At 43.2% G+C, this 27,594-nt stretch overlaps 1 protein-coding gene across 1 annotated transcript; it reads right to left on the minus strand.

The window, feature by feature from the left end:
• Positions 1-133: 133 nt before the first annotated feature.
• On the minus strand, positions 134-27,594 carry myrfl (myelin regulatory factor like). The gene is made up of 24 exons (XM_086201439.1): positions 27,357-27,594; positions 26,618-26,722; positions 22,991-23,084; positions 22,378-22,439; positions 21,381-21,786; positions 20,718-20,906; positions 20,372-20,567; positions 20,007-20,083; positions 18,347-18,457; positions 18,175-18,265; positions 17,882-18,082; positions 15,673-15,781; positions 7,565-7,674; positions 7,165-7,310; positions 5,990-6,151; positions 5,841-5,912; positions 5,270-5,316; positions 4,808-4,963; positions 4,463-4,510; positions 4,057-4,141; positions 2,536-2,610; positions 2,340-2,451; positions 721-792; positions 134-557 (listed from the first exon to the last, which is right to left on the minus strand). The coding sequence occupies exons 2-24, from the start codon at positions 26,670-26,672 to the stop codon at positions 468-470; spliced, it is 2,766 nt and encodes a 921-aa protein (XP_086057565.1). The 5' UTR covers positions 26,673-26,722; positions 27,357-27,594; the 3' UTR covers positions 134-467.

Here is a 27,594-nt window from a genome sequence, read left to right on the forward strand (position 1 = left end):
CTTCTGCTTTGGTGTGAATACTACAACTGTGTTTACATCAGTTCAATGCAGAGTTTCGAAATCCTGCTGTGAATGTTCCTTTTTACAAGTAAATCACACCAAACTTATGAGATTTAAAAGAATTCAAGTTCTATTTATTTTGTTAGAATTCAGATTATTTTGTCCACAAGCATCAAGTACTTCGCAATGAACAAAGTTCCTGAAGAGCAACCAATAAAATCAATTAATACCATTGCTTACACCATATTCCAATAAGCACATCACATGACAACATTTTCTCAGGAAAACCTCAATAACACAGTAGCAAAAATTTTTAAACTAAACTGTTAGCCACTACAAGCTGGAATTTCCCTGAAGATGTGACATACAGACAACTTACACTGAGTACAAAGTAAAAGCAGGAAGTGACTATTGTGCGGCCAAGTTTGAAATGCAAGCATGAATTTTGGTCAGTAAATGTACATTAATCAGTCTGTGCAGCGGCGAAAGAAATGGAAGTGGTAGTCTGTGAACAGCACCCCTGCATAGTGGTGATCAGTGTTGCAGTCTGCTTGTCCCTGGAAAGACAAAACAGGTTAATACGACACAACAAAGGTGTTATGTGGAACATTCTAAGAGACTAATTGAATTGTAAAAAAAATCAAATTATTGGAGGTTTAAGATAACAGTGAGAATTACAATGTTTTACAATGAAGAACAGCATTCAAAACATATTCTTACAGCCACGGCGGAGCGAAAGTGATAGGAGCAGTGATGAAGACGAGCCACGTGGAGAGGCCACTCGTGTTCTCCCTGCACTCACACAAGACACACAGTTGATACTTCTTGGTGGACTGGAGGTCGAACTGAAGTCTTCAATGCAGAAAACCAGCACAAGCTGATATTTTATTGGTTTTAAGACCGACATTGAATGATTCACAACCTAAAGATTTTAAAAGGCCCACTTGTAGAGAAAGTCTCTTGTTAGCTTTCATCCCCAGAAACAGATGAGAAGACAGAGCCCCTCCTCTAGGGAGGTGAGACCCAGGCTAGTTAGCTTAGCACCATGAATGGTAGTGGGTGGGAAGTGTTCGGGGAAGTTAAATGTTAAAGCACATACATGAAGACATGATGTGTACCATTTCACAAGTATTCAGTTTTCAGTATCCTGTAATTGAATGGTTATTTCTCTCTTTTTAAACATTTGGATTCAAATATTAACACAATTTTTGAACGGTGATGATCAATTAATCCTGCTTGTGTGCGTCAGTTTCACAGTTAAAGGTTTTACTTCTTTTTCATGTATACAAATAAAACCAGGAACATTAAAAGTACAATAGGAAAAGCACAACATGTGTGTGAGATTAGCATTAGCATAATTTTGATGGTAATGTCCTCAAGTGAGTGACAAACGCAAAACATACATGAAACGAAGAAACATATGTAGATATAAACTACTTTTCAGGTTAATTTTGAAATGAATAAATATCAACAGAAATTTTTTTAGCAACTGAAGGGTCGCTGGTTCGATCCCCACTTCTTCCCCCAGTGACCATGTCCAAGTGTCCTTGAGCAAGATACTGAACCCCTAACTGCTCCTGATGGCCCTGTGATGAACTGGTGACCCGTCCAGGGTGAACCCCGCCTCTCACCCAATGACAGCTGGGATAGGCTCCACCCCCCACAACCCTTAATGGATAAAAGGTATAGAAAATGGATGGATGGATGATGATAAGAAATAATGAATAGGCACAATAAGACAGATATTTATCTTTCTATCTTTGAATACTTCTTCATTTTCATCATACCCTACGCATTTATTCCGCTGTTAAGGCTTTTATTTTTTCCTTTTATTTAGCGACTTCAATTACGTATTCATATTGTGTGTGTTTACATATATATATATTTTTTTTTTAATCGACTGAATCATATTTTTTGAAATAATATATAGGCTCAAAATGGTGACTACTTAAGCATAAGTTATAACATAAAATTGGTTGTTTGAACATATAAATATTTTTGAATAGCCTAATATTAATTAATTTATGACTCAAAAATGTGATTCATGAAATCAGATATTGTATTAACAAAACATCACATTTTAAAACAAGATTTAATAACATTCCTTTATGATGCTTGTACAAGTCTATAATGTTGAAGTAACAATTGAAAACAAGTTTAACAAGTAAGTCTATTTTAACAATGTCCTTTTAATTATTATTTCAACATGAGACAGTGTGAGCAAAATTGAGCAACAATTTGTAATGAAATAAGATGATGCTGTCATCAGGTAAGAAACTGGTTTTTGAGGCAGCAGCTTTTCATGTTTGTTCACTTGTTTGTATCGTGGAAATAATTACCTGAGTGTTGGACGGGTACCTGCCGAGCACATCGCTGTTTCTGTCCAGCAGAGCAGAACAAGTCCTCGGCTCATCAAAACTACAAAGATGGATGACTAGCAGCTCTGTTGAACTTAAAGAAACAAAACACTATTTTGTCATCTAGGCTCTCATTGTTAGCGGTAAAGAGGTCAGAGGTCATTGCTGGTGGTCTTACTTCATGAGGAGAGTGACTCTCATGTTGATTGGGACAAACTGGCTGATAGGCACTCTGTAGAAGAACCTGCTGGGTCTGAAGGGAGTCAGTATGAGTTAGTTATACCAGGTTGTAGTCACTGCCTGAAACTGGACATCTAAAAGTACACATTGACACATTAGTCTGAATGAAAACTTATTTGAAAGTTGGACCAGCATAGTTAGACTATACAGCTGGAGATGGAATCACACTAGCATAGTGCTCACACATTCCATGGGACCATAGTATTTCACCCAGGAGTCCAGTACAGAGAGGGAGGAAAACCTCACAGCTGGTAAAACTACAGTGAAAGCTAGCAAGCTTTATTCTGTGTTAAGTGGTTGTCCATTTTCTTCATGAGTCTTTCAGACTGATATTCCACATGAACCCTGCTGCCACCTAGGAATCTGGAGGTGGACCTACTTCTGTCAGGAAGTTAATTCTTCACTGTTCATGTTCATACTGGGACAATGATAGTACTAGGGATGTTTTTAGTCCAACAGGAAGTGATCATGTGAGGAATGAGGAGTGTTCTTGTCCAACAGGAAGTGATCATGTCAGGAGTGAGGAGTGTTCTTTTCCAACAGGAAGTGATCATGTCAGGAATGAGGAATGTTCTTGTCCAACAGGAAGTGATCATATCAGGAATGCGGAATGTTCTTGTCCAACAGGAAGTGATCATGTCAGGGATGAGGAATGTTCTTGTCCAACAGGAAGTGATCATGTCAGGAATGAGGAATGTTCTTGTCCAACAGGAAGTGATCATGTCAGGAGGGAGGAGTGTTCTTGTCCAACAGGAAGTGATCATGTCAGGAGTGAGGAGTGTTCTTTTCCAACAGGAAGTGATCATGTCAGGAATGCGGAATGTTCTTGTCCAACAGGAAGTGATCATGTCAGGAGTGAGGAGTGTTCTTGTCCAACAGGAAGTGATCATGTCAGGAATGAGGAGTGTTCTTGTCCAACAGGAAGTGATCATGTCAGGAGTGAGGAGTGTTCTTGTCCAACAGGAAGTGATCATGTCAGGAATGAGGAGTGTTCTTGTCCAACAGGAAGTGATCATATCAGGAATGCGGAATGTTCTTGTCCAACAGGAAGTGATCATGTCAGGGATGAGGAATGTTCTTGTCCAACAGGAAGTGGTCATGTCAGGAATGAGGAGTGTTCTTGTCCAACAGGAAGTGATCATATCAGGAATGCGGAATGTTCTTGTCCAACAGGAAGTGATCATGTCAGGGATGAGGAATGTTCTTGTCCAACAGGAAGTGATCATGTCAGGAATGCGGAATGTTCTTGTCCAACAGGAAGTGATCATGTCAGGAATGCGGAATGTTCTTGTCCAACAGGAAGTGATCATGTCAGGAATGAGGAATGTTCTTGTCCAACAGGAAGTGATCATGTCAGGAATGCGGAATGTTCTTGTCCAACAGGAAGTGATCATGTAAGGGATGAGGAATGTTTGAGGATGGGAAAAGGGATTTGGGGGTTTTTGCCTTTTTTACTTACCCACACTCGTCTCTGAGACAGTACTTGCTGTCAATCACCTGCTGGTTCTCTTTGATCATAAAAGAGTGAATGGTGGTGTTTGTCCCTGATAGAGAAAAAGAGAGAAAAAATAATCATTGAAGAATTATTTTTTTTTAGTTTTAACTTTCCCTTCTCATTTTCAAATTCTTTCTTTTATATAAATATTGATCTTGAATTGGTTGTTTTTAATTTACTCCTGCTTGAGCAACAACAGGAGGTTATATAAATGAATAGTAATATCTTGTTGTATTCCCCCTCCAACTAATCATGAGGTCCTCTTTCAATTGAAAACATTGTCTCAAATTTTAACATTTCTGACAGCTGTTAACATGACCTCAAGCATCTCACCATCGCCTGAATATAAGCACCACATAACTACACTCACAGTCTTTAGCACTCCTCAGCTTGTCATATATGGTGTCTTCATTTGTCTCTGAAAGAAAAACAATCATTGAAATTAGCATCATATGACTCTGTAAGAAAACATTGCTTTGTATACATATGTGTTCCAGAATCACACCAAATATGTGGAAAATAAGCTTGTTGTGCATTGTGTTTTGAGCCAGATAAGCAGAGAGGGAGAGAGACCCTTCTCTTCTCTCCAGACCACCGCAGGATGGCCGACTGCTAGTTAGCTTAGCTGTCCTGAATGCTAGCAGTGTGTGTGTCTGCTCTCTGTAAACACGATGGACACTAAATGTATGTATTCTTTAATAGTCTTTAATACTACCTGTTTCTTCTTCTGCTGCAGCTGACTGACTGGAAGTAATGTTGGTTCTGTTGCTGCCACCTGCTAATGAAGGGCAGCAATATACCCGATCGCAATAGAGTAGGTCACAGAAATCCACGTCTGGGGGCCAGGGGCCCAGTGGGCTGGTTGGGGGGACTGAAATAACAGAAGTGAGATAAATGAGCCATCAAAATATTTTATCATGTGAATGTGTTCAAGATCCCAATGTTTTTTCCTCTTGCTTCACCTTCAGGTTGTATTGTCTGTGGGTAATGCTCATCTAGTTCTATTTTTATGATTAGCATCATTGCTAGTGATGAACACCTCTCCTGTCTGAATCAATGAATCAATAAATCACCATCTCATTTTTTAAAATCTCCAATTATCCATTAAGACAGAGGTTTTATGGAATTGATTTAAAACTTTATAAATAAATATTGAATCATATGAATATAAACCCACCAGTGCTGCTCCAGGCTGTCGTCTGAAGAGGAACCATGCTGTCATTACTAACAGACAAAACAATAATCAGCACAAACAATCTCACACAGAATAACACGCTAACAGGTGATTGGATGATGGAAGCTTCCAGAGAGAAGCAACAGTGCTGTAGCTCAATTGTCATGATGGCTGATGCCCAGAAGACCACTCTTAACTTGGATTCACACCAAATGAAGCTCCTTTTTTTCAAATTAAAAAATGTACATCTGTTTCTGTTGGGTCACAGCAATTATGCCAAATAAAGTGATGTGAAAAATCCATCATGCAAAATTCAAAAGGCAAATGAGCAGCAAACATGTCATTCACCCCACAGGTAAAATAAACCTGCATATGGGCTCAGCGGTTGTAATTTTCCACTGAGGGATAGAAGCTGGTTATCATCAGGTGGTTCATACTGTAGATGTTATTTGATGGTTGGTACGGTAGGTATTGTTTGGTGTTTGTTAGGTTGTTGTTAGGTGATGCTAGACTGGTATTTGATGGTTTCTGGGTGTAATTTGGTGGTTGCTATGGATAACATAAAGCAGTTTACCTGATGCCTGGAAAGACCTCAAGGGCTTCCTCCTTCAGAGTCAATAGGTACAGGGCTGTGATGGAGATGACGCTACACACACAAAAAAGACATTTATATTTCTAGTGTTACCACTGTGTGGAAAACCAGGAAGTGACATCATTACTCACCAGAAGGCCATGGTGGACAACAGGGTGAAGATGCTGGCCTGGAAGACCTTGTGCTGCAGGCAGTGGCTGTACTTCAGACTCCAGCCTTCCCTCTGGGCTGTCTCACCCCTACTTGCATGGGGACTCTGGGCTATTGACATGCCGCTGTGTTTCCTGAGTTTCCTTTAAACAAAAGAAATGATGCAGCAGAATTTTTTTATATTCTCTTCATGAAATTTTAAAAGAGGTGAGAAATCTTTAATTCAGACGGTTAAAGAATACAAATGTGTTGCTGATGCAGCTCGTCACTGATAAAACTACAACCAAAGAAGGAGAAAATGATGGAGAAAAGAATGCATGATGAATGAATGGATGGATGCGTGGATGAGTAATGAAGACAGGATGAATGTATGGATGTATGATAGATGGATGGATGGATGAATGGATGAGTGATGAAGACAGGATGAATGTATGGATGCATGATAGATGGATGGATGGATGAATGGATGAGTGATGAAGACAGGATGAATATATGGATGTATGATAGATGGATGGATGGATGAGTGGATGGATAGATGCATAGATGGATGGATGGATGAATGGATGGATAGATGCATGGATGGATGGATGGATGATGGATGGATGGATGGATAGATGCATAGATGGATGGATGTATGTATGTATGTATGGATGGATGGATAGATGCATAGATGGATGGATGGATGGATGGATGGATGGATAGATGCATCAATGGATGGATGATGGATGGATAGATGCATCAATGGATGGATGGATGGATGGATGGATGGATGGATGGATGGATGGATAGATGGATGGATGGATGGATGGATAGATGCATAGATGGATGGATGGATGGATGGATGGATGGATAGATGCATCAATGGATGGATGGATGGATGGATGCATAGATGGATGGATGGATGGATAGATGCATCAATGGATGGATGGATGGATGGATGCATCAATGGATGGATGGATGGATGGATGGATGGATGGATGGATAGATGCATAGATGGATGGATGGATGGATGGATGGATGGATGGATAGATGCATCAATGGATGGATGGATGGATGGATGGATGGATGCATAGATGGATGGATGGATGGATGGATGCATAGATGGATGGATGGATGGATAGAAGCATCAATGGATGGATGGATGGATGGATGGTACCCGGTGGAGCGTAAACTGCCTGTAAGGCTCTTCAGCTTTGCTAGCCGGCGGTTCCAGACCTCCAGCTCTTTGATTCGACTCTCCAGATTGTCAGTAAGTTTGGACAGCTGCTGCACTGCTCCAACATTCTCCATAAAGATCTGCTCCTGGATGAGGAAGATCAGGAAAAGGAGGAGCAACACATGAGAAAATGTTAACCCTTCACAAAAGAGCAAACCTGTGCTCACCATTACAATTGATAGTGGCAATTTAAACATTTTAGAAAGATTAAAAGTGAAAGCAAATGTAACTCTTAATCATCATCATAAATCCTAAGCAGACTTAGTGATAATAATTATTTTTAAAAAAAACAAATAAATAAATTAGATACAATGAAGTTGATGGAGGAGGGAGGATGTACCTTGTCCACCATGAGGAAGTTAGAAATCTTTTCTCCATCAGAGCAGGTCACATCTCCAACCTCCATCACTGCTGACGGCAGCAGCTCCTTCACTTCTTGTGCTAATATACCTGAAATATCAGATGGTCATGTTATTATTTACCACAATCATACAGTCCAGTACCACTTGATACTTGACATCAGTACGAGCATCGGTCATAACCTACGGATGCGAGCCGCTCTTGTGTTGTCATGAGGATCAACACGCTCTTCTTCACTGCTCACCTCACCAGCACAACCAGAGCCATTGCTTTCTCTGATTGGCCAGTCACATTCTGATGCATCTGATTCTACAACTTCCTGCTGTGGCTCATTGCAAAGCAATAATGTATATGTTTTGTACTCCAAAAGGAAGTGATTATGTCAGGGAGATTCAGATTCAGATTCAGATTCAGATGACTTTATTTACGGTACAATTAAAGAACGGTACAACTGAGCAGCATGACATTAAAAAACAATAGAAAAAAGAAAAAAAAACAGGGACATGACAGTGGGAATAAATAAGAGAATAAAAATAAGATTAAAGATAAAAATACAATTAAAGCGTTGTTAGGGCCTGAGCCCCCGCGCGGCCTATGGCCGCGTCCTTGACACCGGCCCCAATCCAACGGTGTAATCGGCAAATCCCTAGGCCTTGTAGTTGAGGAGATACGAGCCTCAGTGCGCTGCACAGTGTGAGTGCAGAGCTGAGAGCCGGCCCTTTAAGAGCCCCTCCCTTCTCTGCTCGCTCTCTGCCATCTCTGTCAGAGTGGAGAGCAGAGGAGGATTTGGCAGTTTTACTGACAAACACAGTCATAACTCTGCATATGTTGGTCAAAAGTGTAATGTAAAGACATCAGTTCGTAGAGTTTTTTCTCAGCAATTCAATGGTGTGTTTTCTGAAGGTGTGAGTCTTTTAGTTTAGAAGCTACAAGTGTTTGTTTGAGAGTATGTACATGAGGGCAGAGAAGCTCCAATTGTGGTTTCCATGACTACAGTAAACAAATCTCTGCCATCTCTGTCAGAGCTGAGAGCAGAGCTGAGAGCAGAGCTGCCAGCTGGCCCTTTAAGAACCCCTCCCCCGCTGCACTTTCTTTGATCTGTGCTAGAGTGGAGAGAGTGGAGGATGAAGAGAAATGTAGTGTGTAAAAGCTGAATAACTCGGCCTACGTTGGTGGAAAGTAACACAAAATACCATATTTTTGTAGGGATTTTTGTCAGGAATACAGTGCTATGGTTTTAAAAGCTGTGCGATGTATGGTATAGACGTGAGAAGCATTTGTTTGAGAGTATGTACCATGAGAGGACACGGCCTCCCCATTGACTTCCATTGTAAGCGTGAAACGTGTCTCCCCCACTTTGAGGGCTTATAAAATCCAAACCGAGCGCGTAGTATATTAACCTTTAAAGATTTTTGAAGAGCACAGTTGGGAGAGTAATGTGTGAAAGTTTGGAAGCCCTGGCATTTACGGTTTAGGAGGAGATAGATTTTGTTCGGGGAGTAAAAAAAGTCCTGATTTTGACAGTTTTGTCCAATTTGTGGACATTCTGTTAGAGATAGGTGAGGGGTCAGAGTGTAAGAATTGTTCGTCTTGATGAGACGAGTCCAACGGTGTTGGTCCCATGTTTGTGGGAGTTTTGTGTGAGGAGTTATAGCGCTCTAAATTTAAAAAAAATTATCTTTTTTTTTGTGTGGCTCCCTAGGTGGCGCTATAGACTTTTGTGGCGTTTTTGTTTTTGATTAGTGAATGTTGAGACATACCGAACGATTGTGCCGAATTTCAGCGAATTTCATGCATGTTCAGGGGGTCAAATTAGATTATGCGCGTTATGCGCATTATGGGCATAACGCGCACTCATTGAGAGCAAGAACAGTATAATACCAGGTTTTGAATGGGTGTGTATGTGAAAACTGGCTCCGGGCCGTCTGGCCCAGTTGCCTCATGGGTGTTGGGGGGGCCTGGGACACTGTTTAGTGTGGGTTTTTAGTGTTTTTAGTGCTGCTAATGTGTTGCTCTGCCGAGCAAACATAATAGGGTCTTCGCCACAAGTACCTTCTGGCTCAGGCCCTAATAAGCAGTGTAACAGTGAAGAAAGGATATTGAGTAGTCCGGGGAGAGTATGTAGGTGTGTGTGTGTAGGTGTGTGTGTGTAGGGTGTTGGTGTGGGGAAGGTGTTAGCAGCTGGAGTTAAAGAGAAGAATGGTTTTGGGATAAAGGTGGCTTTCCTCCTCTCAGTTCTGCAGGCCACACAGCGGAGGCGTCGCCCAGAGGGGAGCCATTCAAATGCAGAGTGGAGTATGTGTGAGGGGTCTTTGATGATCTTGGCTGCCTGTCACAGGACCTGTTGGCTGTAAACGTGTGAAAGAGTTCTGACAGGCAGGCCGATGATTTTGGAGCACACTGATGCAGTGCGCTGCAGTCTGTTCCGGTTCTGGAGGCTGAGGGAGTGGAACCAGCAGGTTATGGAGGATGTGATGATGCTTTCCACAAAGGCGTAGTAGAAAGTCATCATTATGGGCGCGCTGACTCCAAAGGAATTGAGTTTCCTGAGGAGGAACAGTCGTTGGTGACACCTCCTGAGAATCTCCTCTGTGTTGGCAGAAAAGTTCAGGAGGTTGTCAAAGATTGTGCCCAGGTATTTGTACTATTTGTAGGGAGGAGGTATGTATGTAATCCAACAGTCAGCCACATCCACCTGTCTGGTGTTTACTGGTGGATCTGATTTAGAACTGAACCTCCAACATCCACCAGTCTGGTGTTTACAGGTGGATCTGATGTAGAACTGAACCTCCAACATCCATGGGTCTGGTGTTTACTGGTGAATCTGATGTAGAACTGAACCTCCAGCGTCCACTGGTCTGGTGTTCACTGGTGGATCTGACGTAGAACTGAACCTCAACCATTCCCCGGTCTGGTGTTTACTGGTAGATCTGGCGTAGAACTGTACAGCCACCATCCACCAGTCTGGTGTTTACAGGTGGATCTGATGTAGAACTGAACCTCCAACATCCACCAGTCTGGTGTTTACTGGTGGATCTGATGTAGAACAGAACCTCCAACGTCCACCAGTCTGGTGTTTACTGGTGGATCTGATGTAGACCTGAACCTCCAACATCCACCGGTCTGGTGTTTACTGGTTGATCTGATACAGAACTGAACCTCCAACACCCACCAGTCTTTTGTTTGCTGGAAGATCTGATGTAGAACTGAACCTCCACCATCCACCGGCCTTGTGTTTACTGGTTGATCTGACATAGAACTGAACGTCCACCATCCAACGGTCTGGTGTTTACAGGTGGATCTGATTTAGAACTGAACCTCCAACATCCACTGGTCTTGTGTTTACAGGTGGATCTGATGTAGGACTGAATCTCCACCATCCACCGGTCTGGTGTTTACAGGTGGATCTGATGTAGAACTGAACCTCCAACATCCACCGGTCTGGTGTTTACAGGTGGATCTGATGTAGAACTGAACCTCCAACATCCACCTGTCTGGTGTTTACAGGTGGATCTGATGTAGAATTGAACCTCCGGCATCCACCTGTCTGGTGTTTACTGGTGGATCTGATGTAGAACTGAACCTCCACCACCCATCAGTCTGGGGTTTACTGGTGGATCTGATGTAGAACTGAACCTCCAGCATCCACCAGCCGGGTGTTTACTGGTGGATCTGATGTAGAACTGAACCTCCAGCATCCACGGGTCTGGTGTTTACTGGTGGATCTGATGTAGAACTGAACCTCCAGCATCCACTGGTCTGGTGTTTACTGGTGGATCTGATGTAGACCTGAACCCCCAACATCCACAGGTATGGTGTTTGCTGGAGGATCTGATGTAGAACTGAACCTCCACCATCCACTGGTCTGGTGTTTACTGGTGGATCTGATGTAGAACTCAACCTCCAGCTTCCACGGGTCTGGTGTTTACTGGTGGATCTGATGTAGAACTGAACCTCAACCATTCCCCGGTCTGGTGTTTACTGGTAGATCTGGCGTAGAACTGTACTTCCACCATCCACCGGTCTGGTGTTTACAGGTGGATCTGATTTAGAACTGAACCTCCAACACCCACCAGTCTTTTGTTTGCTGGAAGATCTGATGTAGAACTGAACCTCCACCATCCACCGGCCTTGTGTTTACTGGTTGATCTGACATAGAACTGAACGTCCACCATCCAACGGTCTGGTGTTTACAGGTGGATCTGATTTAGAACTGAACCTCCAACATCCACTGGTCTTGTGTTTACAGGTGGATCTGATGTAGGACTGAATCTCCACCATCCACCGGTCTGGTGTTTACAGGTGGATCTGATGTAGAACTGAACCTCCAACATCCACCGGTCTGGTGTTTACAGGTGGATCTGATGTAGAACTGAACCTCCAACATCCACCTGTCTGGTGTTTACAGGTGGATCTGATGTAGAATTGAACCTCCGGCATCCACCTGTCTGGTGTTTACTGGTGGATCTGATGTAGAACTGAACCTCCACCACCCATCAGTCTGGGGTTTACTGGTGGATCTGATGTAGAACTGAACCTCCAGCATCCACCAGCCGGGTGTTTACTGGTGGATCTGATGTAGAACTGAACCTCCAGCATCCACGGGTCTGGTGTTTACTGGTGGATCTGATGTAGAACTGAACCTCCAGCATCCACTGGTCTGGTGTTTACTGGTGGATCTGATGTAGACCTGAACCCCCAACATCCACAGGTATGGTGTTTGCTGGAGGATCTGATGTAGAACTGAACCTCCACCATCCACTGGTCTGGTGTTTACTGGTGGATCTGATGTAGAACTCAACCTCCAGCTTCCACGGGTCTGGTGTTTACTGGTGGATCTGATGTAGAACTGAACCTCAACCATTCCCCGGTCTGGTGTTTACTGGTAGATCTGGCGTAGAACTGTACTTCCACCATCCACCGGTCTGGTGTTTACAGGTGGATCTGATTTAGAACTGAACCTCCAACGTCCACCAGTCTGGTGTTTACTGGTGGATCTGATGTGGACCTGAACCTCCAACATCCAACTGTCTGGTGTTTACTGGTGGATCTGATGTAGAACTGAACCTCAAACATCCACCAGTCTGGTTTTTACTGGTGGATCTGATGTAGACCTGAACCCCCAACATCCACAGGTATGGTGTTTGCTGGAGGATCTGATGTAGAACTGAACCTCCACCATCCACGGGTCTGGTGTTTACTGGTGGATCTGACGTAGAACTGAACCTCCACCATCCACCGGTCTGGTGTTTACTGGTGGATCTGGCGTAGAACTGAACCTCCCCCATCCACCGGTCTGGTGTTTACAGGTGGATCTGATGTAGAACTGAACCTCCAGCATCCACCAGTCTGGTGTTTACTGGTGGATCTGATGTAGAACTGAACCTCCAACATCCACCAGTCTGGTGTTTACTGGTGGATCTGATGTAGAACTGAACCTCCAGCATCCACGGGTCTGGTGTTTACTGGTGGATCTGATGTAGAACTGAACCTCCAGCATCCACTGGTCTGGTGTTTACTGGTGGATCTGATGTAGAACTGAACCTCCTGCATCCATTGGTCTGGTGTTTACAGGTGGACCTGATGTAGAACTGAACCTCCAACATCCACCGGTCTGGTGTTTACAGGTGGATCTGATGTAGAACTGAACCTCCGACATCCACCGGTCTGGTGTTTACAGGTGGATCTGATGTAGAACTGAACCTCCGACATCCACCTGTCTGGTGTTTACTGGTGGATCTGATGTAGAACTGAACCTCCAGCATCCACTGGTCTGGTGTTTACTGGTGGATCTGATGTAGACCTGAACCCCCAACATCCACAGGTATGGTGTTTGCTGGAGGATCTGATGTAGAACTGAACCTCCACCATCCACTGGTCTGGTGTTTACTGGTGGATCTGATGTAGAACTCAACCTCCAGCTTCCACGGGTCTGGTGTTTACTGGTGGATCTGATGTAGAACTGAACCTCAACCATTCCCCGGTCTGGTGTTTACTGGTAGATCTGGCGTAGAACTGTACTTCCACCATCCACCGGTCTGGTGTTTACAGGTGGATCTGATTTAGAACTGAACCTCCAACACCCACCAGTCTTTTGTTTGCTGGAAGATCTGATGTAGAACTGAACCTCCACCATCCACCGGCCTTGTGTTTACTGGTTGATCTGACATAGAACTGAACGTCCACCATCCAACGGTCTGGTGTTTACAGGTGGATCTGATTTAGAACTGAACCTCCAACATCCACTGGTCTTGTGTTTACAGGTGGATCTGATGTAGGACTGAATCTCCACCATCCACCGGTCTGGTGTTTACAGGTGGATCTGATGTAGAACTGAACCTCCAACATCCACCGGTCTGGTGTTTACAGGTGGATCTGATGTAGAACTGAACCTCCAACATCCACCTGTCTGGTGTTTACAGGTGGATCTGATGTAGAATTGAACCTCCGGCATCCACCTGTCTGGTGTTTACTGGTGGATCTGATGTAGAACTGAACCTCCACCACCCATCAGTCTGGGGTTTACTGGTGGATCTGATGTAGAACTGAACCTCCAGCATCCACCAGCCGGGTGTTTAGTGGTGGATCTGATGTAGAACTGAACCTCCAGCATCCACGGGTCTGGTGTTTACTGGTGGATCTGATGTAGAACTGAACCTCCAGCATCCACTGGTCTGGTGTTTACTGGTGGATCTGATGTAGACCTGAACCCCCAACATCCACAGGTATGGTGTTTGCTGGAGGATCTGATGTAGAACTGAACCTCCACCATCCACTGGTCTGGTGTTTACTGGTGGATCTGATGTAGAACTCAACCTCCAGCTTCCACGGGTCTGGTGTTTACTGGTGGATCTGATGTAGAACTGAACCTCAACCATTCCCCGGTCTGGTGTTTACTGGTAGATCTGGCGTAGAACTGTACTTCCACCATCCACCGGTCTGGTGTTTACAGGTGGATCTGATTTAGAACTGAACCTCCAACGTCCACCAGTCTGGTGTTTACTGGTGGATCTGATGTGGACCTGAACCTCCAACATCCACCTGTCTGGTGTTTACTGGTGGATCTGATGTAGAACTGAACCTCAAACATCCACCAGTCTGGTTTTTACTGGTGGATCTGATGTAGACCTGAACCCCCAACATCCACAGGTATGGTGTTTGCTGGAGGATCTGATGTAGAACTGAACCTCCACCATCCACGGGTCTGGTGTTTACTGGTGGATCTGACGTAGAACTGAACCTCCACCATCCACCGGTCTGGTGTTTACTGGTGGATCTGGCGTAGAACTGAACCTCCCCCATCCACCGGTCTGGTGTTTACAGGTGGATCTGATGTAGAACTGAACCTCCAGCATCCACCAGTCTGGTGTTTACTGGTGGATCTGATGTAGAACTGAACCTCCAACATCCACCAGTCTGGTGTTTACTGGTGGATCTGATGTAGAACTGAACCTCCAGCATCCACGGGTCTGGTGTTTACTGGTGGATCTGATGTAGAACTGAACCTCCAGCATCCACTGGTCTGGTGTTTACTGGTGGATCTGATGTAGAACTGAACCTCCTGCATCCATTGGTCTGGTGTTTACAGGTGGACCTGATGTAGAACTGAACCTCCAACATCCACCGGTCTGGTGTTTACAGGTGGATCTGATGTAGAACTGAACCTCCGACATCCACCGGTCTGGTGTTTACAGGTGGATCTGATGTAGAACTGAACCTCCGACATCCACCTGTCTGGTGTTTACTGGTGGATCTGATGTAGAACTGAACCTCCACCACCCATCAGTCTGGTGTTTACTGGTGGATCTGATGTAGAACTGAACCTCCAGCATCCACCAGTCGGGTGTTTACTGGTGGATCTGATGTAGAACTGAACCTCCAACATCCACGGGTCTGGTGTTTACTGGTGGATCTGATGTAGAACTGAACCTCCTGCATCCACTGGTCTGGTGTTTACAGGTGGATCTGATGTAGAACTGAACCTGCTAGGGAGAAGAAGGAGCCAGGTGTTCCACAAGGAGAATGTACTTCTGAGTTTTAGATCTTGTTTCTGTCTTCCTCTCTGTGCTGATGTGGTTCGTCACTTACCTGTCTGGTGCTTGTGGTCTATTCCCATGGTGGAGGCGAACTCTGGTTTGTAGTCAAACTCAACAAGTCTCATCTGATTGATTCTCCTCAGCTGCTGTTCAGAGTCGACCTGACAAACAGGAGAACACATTTATTCTACAAAGTGAGGGATCAGAATAAAATTTGAATTTGAGGCATTAAAAGAGGAATTCATTGACTGTAACTAAAACTGAATTGCTTTTTATACAATATAACAATATGACATTCAACAGCATGACTCTTTTTTAATATGAAGTTAGTATTCAAAATTTCAGATTAAAAGTCTTGAACTGTTGATAGTGACAAAGATGATCCTGTTTTAATAACCATGGTGGTGCTTTGCCAAGTCTCATCACTAGTTTCAAGCTCCAGGTGCTCCAGCATGTTACTGAGGCTGGTCCAGTGCCTCCATGTAGGGGAGCAGCAGGAGACGTTTGGTCCATGGACCCAGAAGAGGCTGGTCTCTGGTCAGTGGAGTCATGAGGGACGAGATATTAGAGACTCATCAATCAGACCTGCAGAGGAGCAGCACTGCTGCCTGAGGACCTGAAGACATGGACCCCCACATCTGCCAGACCACATCCATTTCTTCCCAGACCTGCTCCACCTCCTGCTGCCCCTGTAATAACCATCAGACATGCCCGCTCCTTCTCCTGGAGCAGGAGGAGGTCTGGTTCTCCAGGTGAGGAGCGTTCTCCTGAGATGAAATGTGAGTATCACTTAGGCGCCTAACCTCCCAGTCCTGGATCAACCTGGGCTTTAGAGGGAACAACACCAGACCCTCTGAATGGCCTGAGTGATGTCACACCTGGAACACACCTGTGAATATTCAGGTGTCTACTGACAGCCCCTTGGTGCCCTGGTTTGTGTTCTGATTACATGCTTCTAAACACCAGAATGAGGCTGAACAGGCTCTGAACACATGGTGCCATCTGCCAACCACCTGGTGCTAAAAAAAAAAATCGTTCAGATAGGGAGTGATATGTTGTGCTGATCTGAAAATTTTATGTGAAAAACAAGTTTTCCAGTTTGGTTCAAACTATGTTATTAATGACCTCTAACATAGTTTTCTACTTCTACGCTAATTCTGCTTTCCATATTAAGCTAGCAAATATCAGTGTTCACGATAGCTCTGAAAGCTGATAATCTATTATGTATAATTCTAACAAATATTTATCTTTCGTATCAATTATCAACTACAAAATAATACAAAATGTACATCAAAATACTATACTACTACTACTACTACTAACTATAGATAATTTTCTGAGTGGGGAACAAAAATAATGAGAAAAGGTATATTTCAGCATATCCTGATGTCATTACATACTTTCCCAGTTGCTATCATTGCTATAATTACAGCTCGACTAAGCCATCTAATTAGACTGCAACCATCATTCCGGTATATCTGAATGAAGTAGAATTCATTCTTGATGGACGTATGTCTGCCTCTGTCTGCTGTCTCAGGAACACTAGGTGAAGGTATGTCCCCTTACAGCTGGGTGCGCTCAGATTTTATTCTTGTTCAACTTTTGCATCACAAACAACACAAATTTGCTAACGAACAGTATCTCTGACAAAGGACTTAGATTCACATTTTTAAGCTGAGACAGCGTATATTGTCTCCTTGTCTGTTCAGAAATGTTTTGTTGCCCACCATGACAACTCCTTCTTGAATGTTCTGTGTTTGATTTTTGGGTCAACTACAGCGGCGGGACCTATGAACATGTGCAGAACAGCAGAGCATCAGGCCAGATTGGGGCCAATTGAAGCTTAAAAACATGTCGGAGCACATCGAGCCCCGAAGCATTACCTAGGTATATTTGCAGAACTTTGAAAAGTACAATTACAGTCGGACTAACATGTTTACATGTATTTTAAAAGTCCAATTTAATTTACACAATAATTGAACTTTTTCGAACATTATGTAAATGCACAGAGGGATCAGACTTAAGGGGCGATGCTGGTGGCATATTGTCTTGTAATGAGGTAAACAAACACTGGAACCCAGTGAAACATCCTACAAGTATTCGTCACTCATGTGTGTGTTGCTACCTTAAGATTTTCCCTCTCAGCTCATATCAAGGATGTTAATGTTTCCTTGTTTCTTACAAAGGAGGTTGATGCCACAAGTTTCTGATCATATTCAGCCCACTTTAAGTTTGAAGAGTGAAAGTGACGAACATCTTACCTCCTGGATGTTCTGTTTAGCACGGCAGTCTGAAGGCTGCATGACGGTACCCATCACTTTGGCGTTGCCACAGACAACAAGCGCCTCATCAGGAGTGTTGGTGTTGATGCCAACTCGGCTCTGACAGACCACTGTATCTTGCGCTGTACCGCGCTGCCATAAGGCGTCCCCATCCATCTCAAACTGGCCAGGGTTTGAAGCCTAAGGGATTAGGTTTATGGGTGTTAATTTTTGTGGGTTCAATGCTTTCAGAGTGCAGAGTTGTTAATATGGTTTATTGTCAACGACATTACCCTGACAATGATTCTCTCTGACACCTGAGCTGTAAGTAAGAAGGTCTCGTGTTTCACAGCTGCGTACAAACCAACCACCATCTGAAAATATCTACACAAACACACAGCAACAGTGACTGTATAGCCCCTCTCTTATTGTTAGTCATTCATTCATACAAACTCAAACACAAACCTCTGGTCAGGGTTGGGCTTGCCTTTCTTCCTCATATTGTTGGCCGTTGTCTCGCTGAAGTGCAGGCGGCCAAGCGTAACCTTGGTGATTTTGCCACTGGGCAGATTAACCCTGAAGAAGAAGTAAAAGTTTTCATTTACGTAAAAAAAAAAAAAAAAGACATTTACATGACTTCAAATTCTGTTCAATTTTGACATGAACAACTCATGAACTCAAATTATAGTTCAATCAGGATTACTTTCATCAACAAGGAAACTTAATTGCCAAGGCAATTTTAATTTTGTGGAACGGTTCTTTTCAGGGACCACACACACACACACACACACACACATTATACATATATACATACATACATACATTATATATATATACATATATACATACATAAATACATAATATATATGTGTGTGTGTGTGTGTATATATAATGTGTATATATGTATATATACTGTATATATATGTATGAATGTATACTGTGTGTATATATATATATATATATATATACATATATATATATATGAATGTATACTGTATATATACTGTATATATATACGTTCTCCCTGTGCCTGTGTGGGTTCTCTCTGGTACTCCAGCTTCCTCCACAGTCCAAAGACATCAAGAGGGACCAGGTTAATCCAGACTCTAAATTGACCGTAGGCGTGGCTGGGAGAGCCAATGGTTGTCTGTCTCTATGTGTTGGCCCTGCCATGGACTGGTGACCTGTATATATCTACATATATCTATACATCTATCTATCTATCTATCTATACATCTATCTATCTATCTATCTATCTATCTATCTATCTATCTATACATCTATACATCTATCTATCTATCTATCTATCTATCTATCTATCTATCTATACATCTATCTATCTATCTATCTATCCATCTATCTATCTATATATGTATATATACATATACATATATACATACATACATATATATCCATATATCCATACATATATACAGACATACATATGTACATATATACATACACACACACATATATATATGTATATATATATACATATATACATATATATATATATATATATATACATACATAGATAGGCTGCACGGTGGTGCAGTGGTCAGCACTGTGGCCTCACAGCAAGAAGGTTCCAGGTTCAAGTCCCGGCTGCAGCACGGGGTCTTTCTGGGTGAGTCTCCACGTTCTCCCTGTTCCTGCTGGGTTCTCTCTGGTACTCCAGCTTCTTCCCACAGTCCAAAGACATCAATTTGGGGACAAGGCTGATTGACTCTCTAAATTGACCGTAGGTATGAATGTGTGTGTGAATGGTTGTCTGTCTCTATGTGTTGGCCCTGCGATGGACTGGTGACCTGTCCAGGGTGAACGGCGCCTCTTGCCGTAGACACTGGGATAGGCTCCACCCCCCCACGACCCTTACTAGTGAGGAATAAGCGGAAGACGACGATGGATGGATGGACATACATAGATATATACAGTATATACATACATATAAAGCTACTCAAATAAGGCGGAATGTCACTGAACAATGGAATGTGTGGAGGGAGATAAGTGGTTGGCCCCTGAAGGTGGCTTGGAGCAGCTGAGCCTCAGCTAATATAGCAGAGTTGTCAACAGAGCTTAACTTCTTGACCTGCCTGAACATGCATGCAAGGCACTTGCTTCCTACCTGATGGGGTGGAAGGGTTTTTTACTGCGGTCGGGCTGGGACTGCTCAATGGTCACCTGGTGGCTGGGTGTCTCCAGCTGTGAGGATGATGATGATGATGAAAACATACAAATGTTACACAAAAAAATACTGTGAGAACACCGAGCGTCACTTGTAGCTTGTCTTGCCTTCAGGTGACAATACCCAGAACTTTTCAGATTCTAGTTAGATGTTAATGGTGAGATGAGGTAGTCGTAACTGTTTCTAACCTAGCAGGTTGTTTCAGTGATGGTGCAAAGTCTAGCACATCTTCAGATCTGAATCTGGGTATGTGGTGATTGCTGACTGAAATGATGTGAGGAATTAAGGATGAGATTTCTACACACCTTGATCCCAAACACTTTTATCTGGAAGTGGTCGACCTCTTGTGGCCCGATAGGTGTTCGGACATATCGTGGTTCCGCAGCAACGATGATCTGAACTGTGACCTGGAAGTGGTTCTTTTTTTGGCAAATAAAAGCCTCGTCAGCTGTAGAATAGTTGAAGCCTTTATCTGTGTCCACATGGTAGGCAGGGGGTGACCTGGTAAAGGAGGACAAACACATTGCTGGTGACACTTAACCTGATTCCTTTGAGCTGTTTGGGTTAGGGTTAATCCTGATGTAAACATGGTACTATTCAACATATTTCATCACAAAGGAAATTCTTATGTTAAAACACTATTACACTCACAGAGTCTGGTAGCTGTTATCGAACAGGGTGCTCCACTCTTCTGCCACATACTTTTCCCAGGTAAGCACCTGGAAAAATCCAAGCCCACCGCCACTGCTATGAGTACCATCGGCTTCACTGTCGGTCAGGTCAACTCCTGCTGTCAGCGCCTCTGACTCAGATCGTCTCCTCTTTTTACTGTCCGGGGAGCTAAAAGCCAGTGAGGCAGATGGATTTAGTCTCATCCCATGACAGCCAGCAACAACACTCACAGCTCATCAAACAGATTCTTTCATGCGCCTCCATCCTTTTGCAAAATATATCAACGTATGACCTGGCTATTGGGAATAAATAAATAGAAAGACAGACCCAATGAGATATGTTATCCATTTTCATGGAGGTTCCAATACAATAATACAAATTCCCCTAAATGGTGAATGCTACATATATCTTATGTGGATCATGGCTGATACCCTTGGCTTATTGAAAAAGTGTAAAAGAACTTTTGTATCAATGTTTGTAGGGTTACAGCGTTATGATGTTTACTAAAACAGAATATATGCAACATAGCCATGATTAGACTTCTAACTGGAATTAAGCCTTTGTGTCTTCAAGCAAAGATGTTGGACGCCAGATTTAGCTGATCAAAAGGACTCAGGCTAACAAAGCCGAGGGTCATCTCACCAGGAGTGTAGTGTGGAGGTGGAGCCCAGCGGGCATGTTGATGGAAACAGGGCTAAACCTGCAACCTGGCCCGGGCCAGCACAGGGCATATTGTTTGAGGAAGGCAGGGGCGGGGAAGGAGGCGTTGGTGGAGTGTAAACCTGTGAGCAGCTCTCCAAAGACAGGCAACGTGTGTGTTCGTGTGACTGGTGTGTGTACTGGTGGACAGCTGCAGGTGGCGCAGGTGAGGTGTCAGACTTGATGTAAGTATTAGTGAGGCCAAGAGAGCGGAGCTGATCGAGGGTCAGCAGGTCAGGGGTTGCGTAGGTAGACCCTTGACCCTTCAAGCTACAGGAAGCAGGAGGATGTTGCAACACTTCTTTGGGGGTCTGCTGGACTGACCAGTAGGGATGCTCAGACTGGAAATCTGCCAACAAAAGAAATTCTGTAAATTATCTAAAGGATTTTATTCTCTTGTAGTCAAGTTCAAACCAATCACACTAGACCAAAAGGATATTAGCAATTAACCATCTTCTGGGTGCCTTTAAAGGAAATAAACCACCTGATTTTGAGTTTTTAGAGGATGTAACAAACCTATCTTACTTTAAAAAATATCCATCTTACTTCCAACATTAAAAAAGAATCCCACTTCTGGGACCCTCAAGGAAAGAATACAACTAACTTTTGGGGACTCAACAGAACAAAGAAATCAGTGCTCAGGATCTTAAATAAGTAGCAGATCTATCCTCTGGGTACCCTAAAGTGAGTGACCCACCTCACTTCTGTAGACACTGAAGGAAGTAATACATCTAGTTTTGAGGAACCTAAATGAAGTAAACCATCTTACTTCTGGATAACCTACAAGGAGTTGATGCAACACATTTCTTGACCTGCTGCGGCCCTGTCCTCTCTTTGGACAAAATTAATCTGGCACCATAACAATTCCTCATCATAACAGTAAATCCTATCAAATTCAAATGTTTTTTGTGAATTCAGTGGTTAAGACTGAGGGACATACCTGGTATCTGTGCAGGTGAGCAGGTCTCTGAGCTTGAATCAGGAGGAGACTCAGGAAGTATGCTGGGAAATTAGTGTGAAAAATAAACAAACTGATGCATTATAAAAACAGTATAAATGGGTGTTCTTTTAGTGTTGGTATATTACTATTGAGATCCCCTGGTTCTTTGTAGAATGAGATAGTTCTCTATTTACAACCTTAATTCAGATAACCAAGTAGAGCAGTGATGCTTTTATGTGTATGTTACAGGATTACGTGTCACTTATTATTACAGCAACTGGTATTAAAACTTTTATCACTCTTTTATTATAGAATTTACATTTTACATTTCCTCTTTGCTCCTGTAACACTTTAAATTGAATAATAATCAAGGTAACAACAACAACAATTGGCTATTGATTTTGGTCTTTGGTAAGTGAACTGGCTGGTCATTGTTTTATCTAACCCTGAAACTCTTCATACTCAAGAGATGATACAGTTCGATCTGACTTATCAATAATTCATCATTGAAAAAGTGATCTAATACTCACTATGAAACACTGGACACAAGAAGTTTGATAGGTGATTATCAGAGACTTTACACTCATTTGCATTGTCTGCATGTGAATCTTACAAACTACTGGGGTCCATGTCGTTGCTGAGGTACTGCTCCAGGATGCTGGTATCCACCGCAACAGAACAGTCCAACATGCCACCCACATCCTGACCTGCAACCAGACCATAATCAATCATTCTTGAAAAAAACTGAAAAAAAAGAACCAGATACCTGCCTGTTTCCTGTTGTAAGCACTCCGGCTGACAATAGTAGATTAAACCAAAGTAATACCAAGCATCAAGGCGTCTCCTATCCCACTTGAGAACCACTGGAAAACACTTTGATCTCTTTTGGAACCTTCTTAAGAAAGACGTTTTCCTGAAGACTCAAGTGAAGAACAAAAAAACTACCTTTAAGTCAACTTGAGCATTATTAAGGATCTCCACAAGGACCCCTATGACCACACCAAAATCAAGCTGAATCTTTTTAGGGTCCCTTAATTACAACTAGCAACCACCAAAGCCAGCTCAACCCGACTGGAGCCTACTCACCAACAGCCAAAACCACTCCAAGGACACACGGACACCCTAAAGATCTTCTTCAAGACACTACAACCCCTACAGTATATTAACCACTTGGAATTTTTTTTAAGGACTTCTGTCCTCTTCACAATAAATAGAACTTCACCTGAACGTCATCAAGCATATGGCACAACTTCAAAATAAGCTGTTCCGCGTCTCACACATACCTGGAAGCTCCTGGAAACTCATCAAGGACTCTGTGAGCATCCAAACACCCACTGAAACCATTTCAGATGGACAGAAATTTTTTTAGTCCTTTTGGAAATTTAACATGGGCCATACAGCAAATGCCAGACAATGAAATACACCTCCATGCTACCTGCAGTTATAAAAACAACAGTCATCACCAATACAACACCCTCACATTGCCACCAACACAGAACAATCACCATCTCACTGAAGCACTCGACATAAAATGCAGCATCCAGTGGTTCAGTACTGGTTGGCACTAATGGTCTGAGGGCCCGGTTAGTTGGGACAGGTGCTCTTGGTACCACCTGATTGGAATAGCTCTTATCCACTTAAGGGTTATGACACATCTCTCATGCCTGCATCTTTCTCTCTACTCACCTCTCACATATCATCATCATGAAATTCCACTGGATGTAGTAAATACCTACACTTTGCTTTTGTACTCACTGACACTGGCCATCACCAGGCAGCTAAGCAGAGATGAAAAGGCTTTTCACTACACCTGATATGTCTCTGCCCAAGGCAAATTGGGAATTGAGATGAAGCCTGGGATGAAACATGCTACTGTTTCCACCTAAAAAACAATGCAGCCCCATACTATGGTGTCATTCATGCAAGAACACAAAGGGAAAAAAGGTACACCTGCAAAATGAAGAAGTCATTTAAGGATGAATTCAACTTTCCAATGCAGCATTACGAAGAAACAAGGTTTGCTTTTTGTTAAGTCTGTAGGTGCAATTTTTTTCATTTTAAACTGGGGATGCACACTGCTAAGCAGTTCTCATATGAGAGCACAAGTCAAACAGTGAGAGCACAACCTGAAAGCTGCTCTACAAAAGCTGAAGGGAGCTGACATGATGCTTAATGATGATAAAGATGAAATCCTTCTGGACAGGGAGCACACCAACACAGAGCTGAAAACACCTGCTCCATCTGATTCTGCTTCCCTGCACTCCTACTTAGGACTTGTGTCTCGCCCAGCTTTGCAATATTTACTGTATCATTCCAATGCATGATTGTATCACTGTTAATGTGCGTTTACATGGACTGATGGTGCACAAAACAGTTTTAATGAGGTTATTCAGCTCCAGATAAACAGCCCCGCTCTCACATTGTTTCAAGGGAAGGTGTTTGCTCAGGTTCAACTGGATGGCACAGAAAAACTGGTTGCCTTTGCATTTTGCACACTGTCTTTGGCTAAACAGAAGTAGTCTACTGTTGAGAAGGAGGATCTGGCATGTGTGTGGGCTACAGAAAAAGGCAGACGTGCTTATGGGGCTGTCATTTTACCCTTCATTCTGATCATCAAGCACTCACCAAAGGCTTACAATAAAAGACACGCTGGGGTGTGCAGTGCTGAATGGTCAGCATGCCTACTGTGCTTTGACCTTGACGTCATCTACAGACCCGTTTCCCAAAACTAAACAGCTGCATGCCTTTCATGGCTTCCCCTTCCCGCTTCTGCTGATCCTGTGGTGGAGCCTGAAATAGTTGCCCACATCTCGTCAACACTCAGCTCCTTCTCAGTGACTGAGTTTGAAGCAGTCTGCCTTGCCTGCCCTGAGGTGACAGAACTGCCTGCACAGAATGACAAGGGATGGCCCTCTTTCATAAAAACTGGTGAGACACAATCTAACAGCCTAACAAAATGTCAGAGATGAAGTCACAGTGAAGGACAATTGTGTTTTTAGGGACTGTTGTGTCATTGTACCATTTGCATTACACCACACCCTGGTCACTCTGGCCAATGAGAGTCACCAGGGTATTGTGAGAACTAAGCAGCATCTGCAGACTGTTTTGGAGGCCAGAGATGGACTTTCACATTAAGGGCTGCATAGTCTGGGTGGCTTGCCAAAGTAATGACCTTAAAAAAAACTAGGTTTTGACATAGTGGGACCTTTGCGACAGCTCTACCTGTCTGCTGTCACGCCATTACATGAACAGACTACTTCTCATCGTGGCCCAAAGGCCTGGATGGGCTACAGGTTCACAGGGCCAGCCACACACTACTTCTGCCACTTCAGCACATGAACTACTTAACAGATGAAAGATGCATATTAAGCTTGACACACTTGCCCTGCCTTCTGCCATATTGATGCCGGGAGATTCTTTGTGAAGAACGAGCCAAGAGAAGTTAGCCAAGATGAAATGTTACTCTGACTCCAAGCACAGAAAAAGGGGGTGGATAGCATTACACCACCTCTCCATATGCCCTCTGGAAAAGAGCTTAGGCACAAGCACCCACCCGCTCAGCAATGGTAAAAAGTGGAATGTATCCCGTCTTGTTCATGTCCCCTCGGCAGCTGACTGAGCTGTGTTGCCAAGCCACAACAGGACTCTAATGCCTCCATGCCCCACACTCAGTCACGCCAAGAAACAAGCATAGCTGGCATAAAGACTCTGTCATGGACTGAAGAGTAACCACAAAGTTTGAGTCCTTCATTGATTAGAAAGAAAGGAATGAAAAAATGTTAAAACATTTTTCTATGTTGTTCATGTATGTTGCAAGTTGTTAGATGTTACATACTATCAGTCGCTTGTTGCAAGTAAGATTCTTTTATGGAGAGAAGAAATGTGTTATGCTTTTGCTTTACACAATGCTTCTGTCAGCCTCTACCTGGCGTGAGTAAAATGCCATCCTAATCCAGCCTGCTCACTCCTTTGTTTTCAACATCCAGCATTACACATACATATTGACACTACTTTTTACAAATGTGAATTCTCAGATCCAGTTCAATCAATCAATCAATGTGTTTCACTGTCTTGATCTAATACATATTCATTCGAGGAGGTTATGTATTAAGGCCAGGATAATTTCTCTTTATGTTTGTTAGTTAAATCATTCGGTCAGATTACAAATCATGGCTTTGTACAGACAGCTTTTCAGAACAGGCAGATAAGACCATGGGAAGAGAAAAGTGAAACAGCTCACCACTGAAGAACTGCTGCAACGCCTCATTCTCTCCCAGCACCTGGAGCCGTTCCATACCGCCCAGCAGGAGGTGCTGCAGCTTGCGTGCGGAGTGAAATCACAAGACTGGAGTTGCCATTAAAGGCCAGGAAACACACATAGAAAATTATACAAAGATTGATTGCTGTTAGCTCTTTTGAGCTTTTTTTATTATTTAAATGATCCAAAGATTAGGATGGGAGTCCAAAATTGATACAGGACTGAAATCAGTTATTTTGAGTTACTGTAAGAGATATTGTTTATCTGACCATAGATCAAAAACTGTCGTGATTGGAGTCACATTGTCAGATCTTCCATGAAGATGTCTACAAGCTGAATCTAAGGCACAGCGCCAGCTGGTGGCTACAGGAAGAAAGACTGATAGAACAAACATCACATGATCTACAGCTATATTACATACAGGAAGTGTATGTTCACTGTGGTAGCCTGCTCCTCCCTTTCTCTCTACTCAACACCTCTACACACACACACACACACACACACACACACACACACACACACACACACACACACACTGAGATGTGGATGGGGCTGTGAGGTTCCACCCATCACTGCTGACAGCTTTGATTAGGACTTGAACACCAAATAGCCAAAGGTTAAAGTTCACCTGGGTGGGGCCATGAGTGAGTGATTTCTAGTTTCTCTTTTTTAATGCACACAGCGGAGCAGATCAGCTTGACAAAAACAACAACAGACTTACCTGTCTGTCTCTCCAAGGTAGCCACCTGCCAGTCAGTCTTTTAGTACCAGTTCATGTGATTAGCCGCTTGTCTTCAGGTACAATCCATCTGTGGCAGCAGGTTGAGATTCAAGGGGTTGATTTCCTCACTGATTCTGAGCTGCGACTGTGGTTTCAGTCAAGTTTCCTTTGCGAAAATTCTTCTTCTCTGTGTCGCTGTGTATGTCGTCTCTGTAAGCTGAACTTTGAGCTTTGAACA

The sequence above is a fragment of the Aulostomus chinensis genome, chromosome 4 (genome assembly GCF_037954235.1).
Source record: "Aulostomus chinensis isolate RoL2024-O1b breed Wild chromosome 4, RoL_Achi_v1.0, whole genome shotgun sequence".
NCBI classification, from domain to species: domain Eukaryota; kingdom Metazoa; phylum Chordata; class Actinopteri; order Syngnathiformes; family Aulostomidae; genus Aulostomus; species Aulostomus chinensis.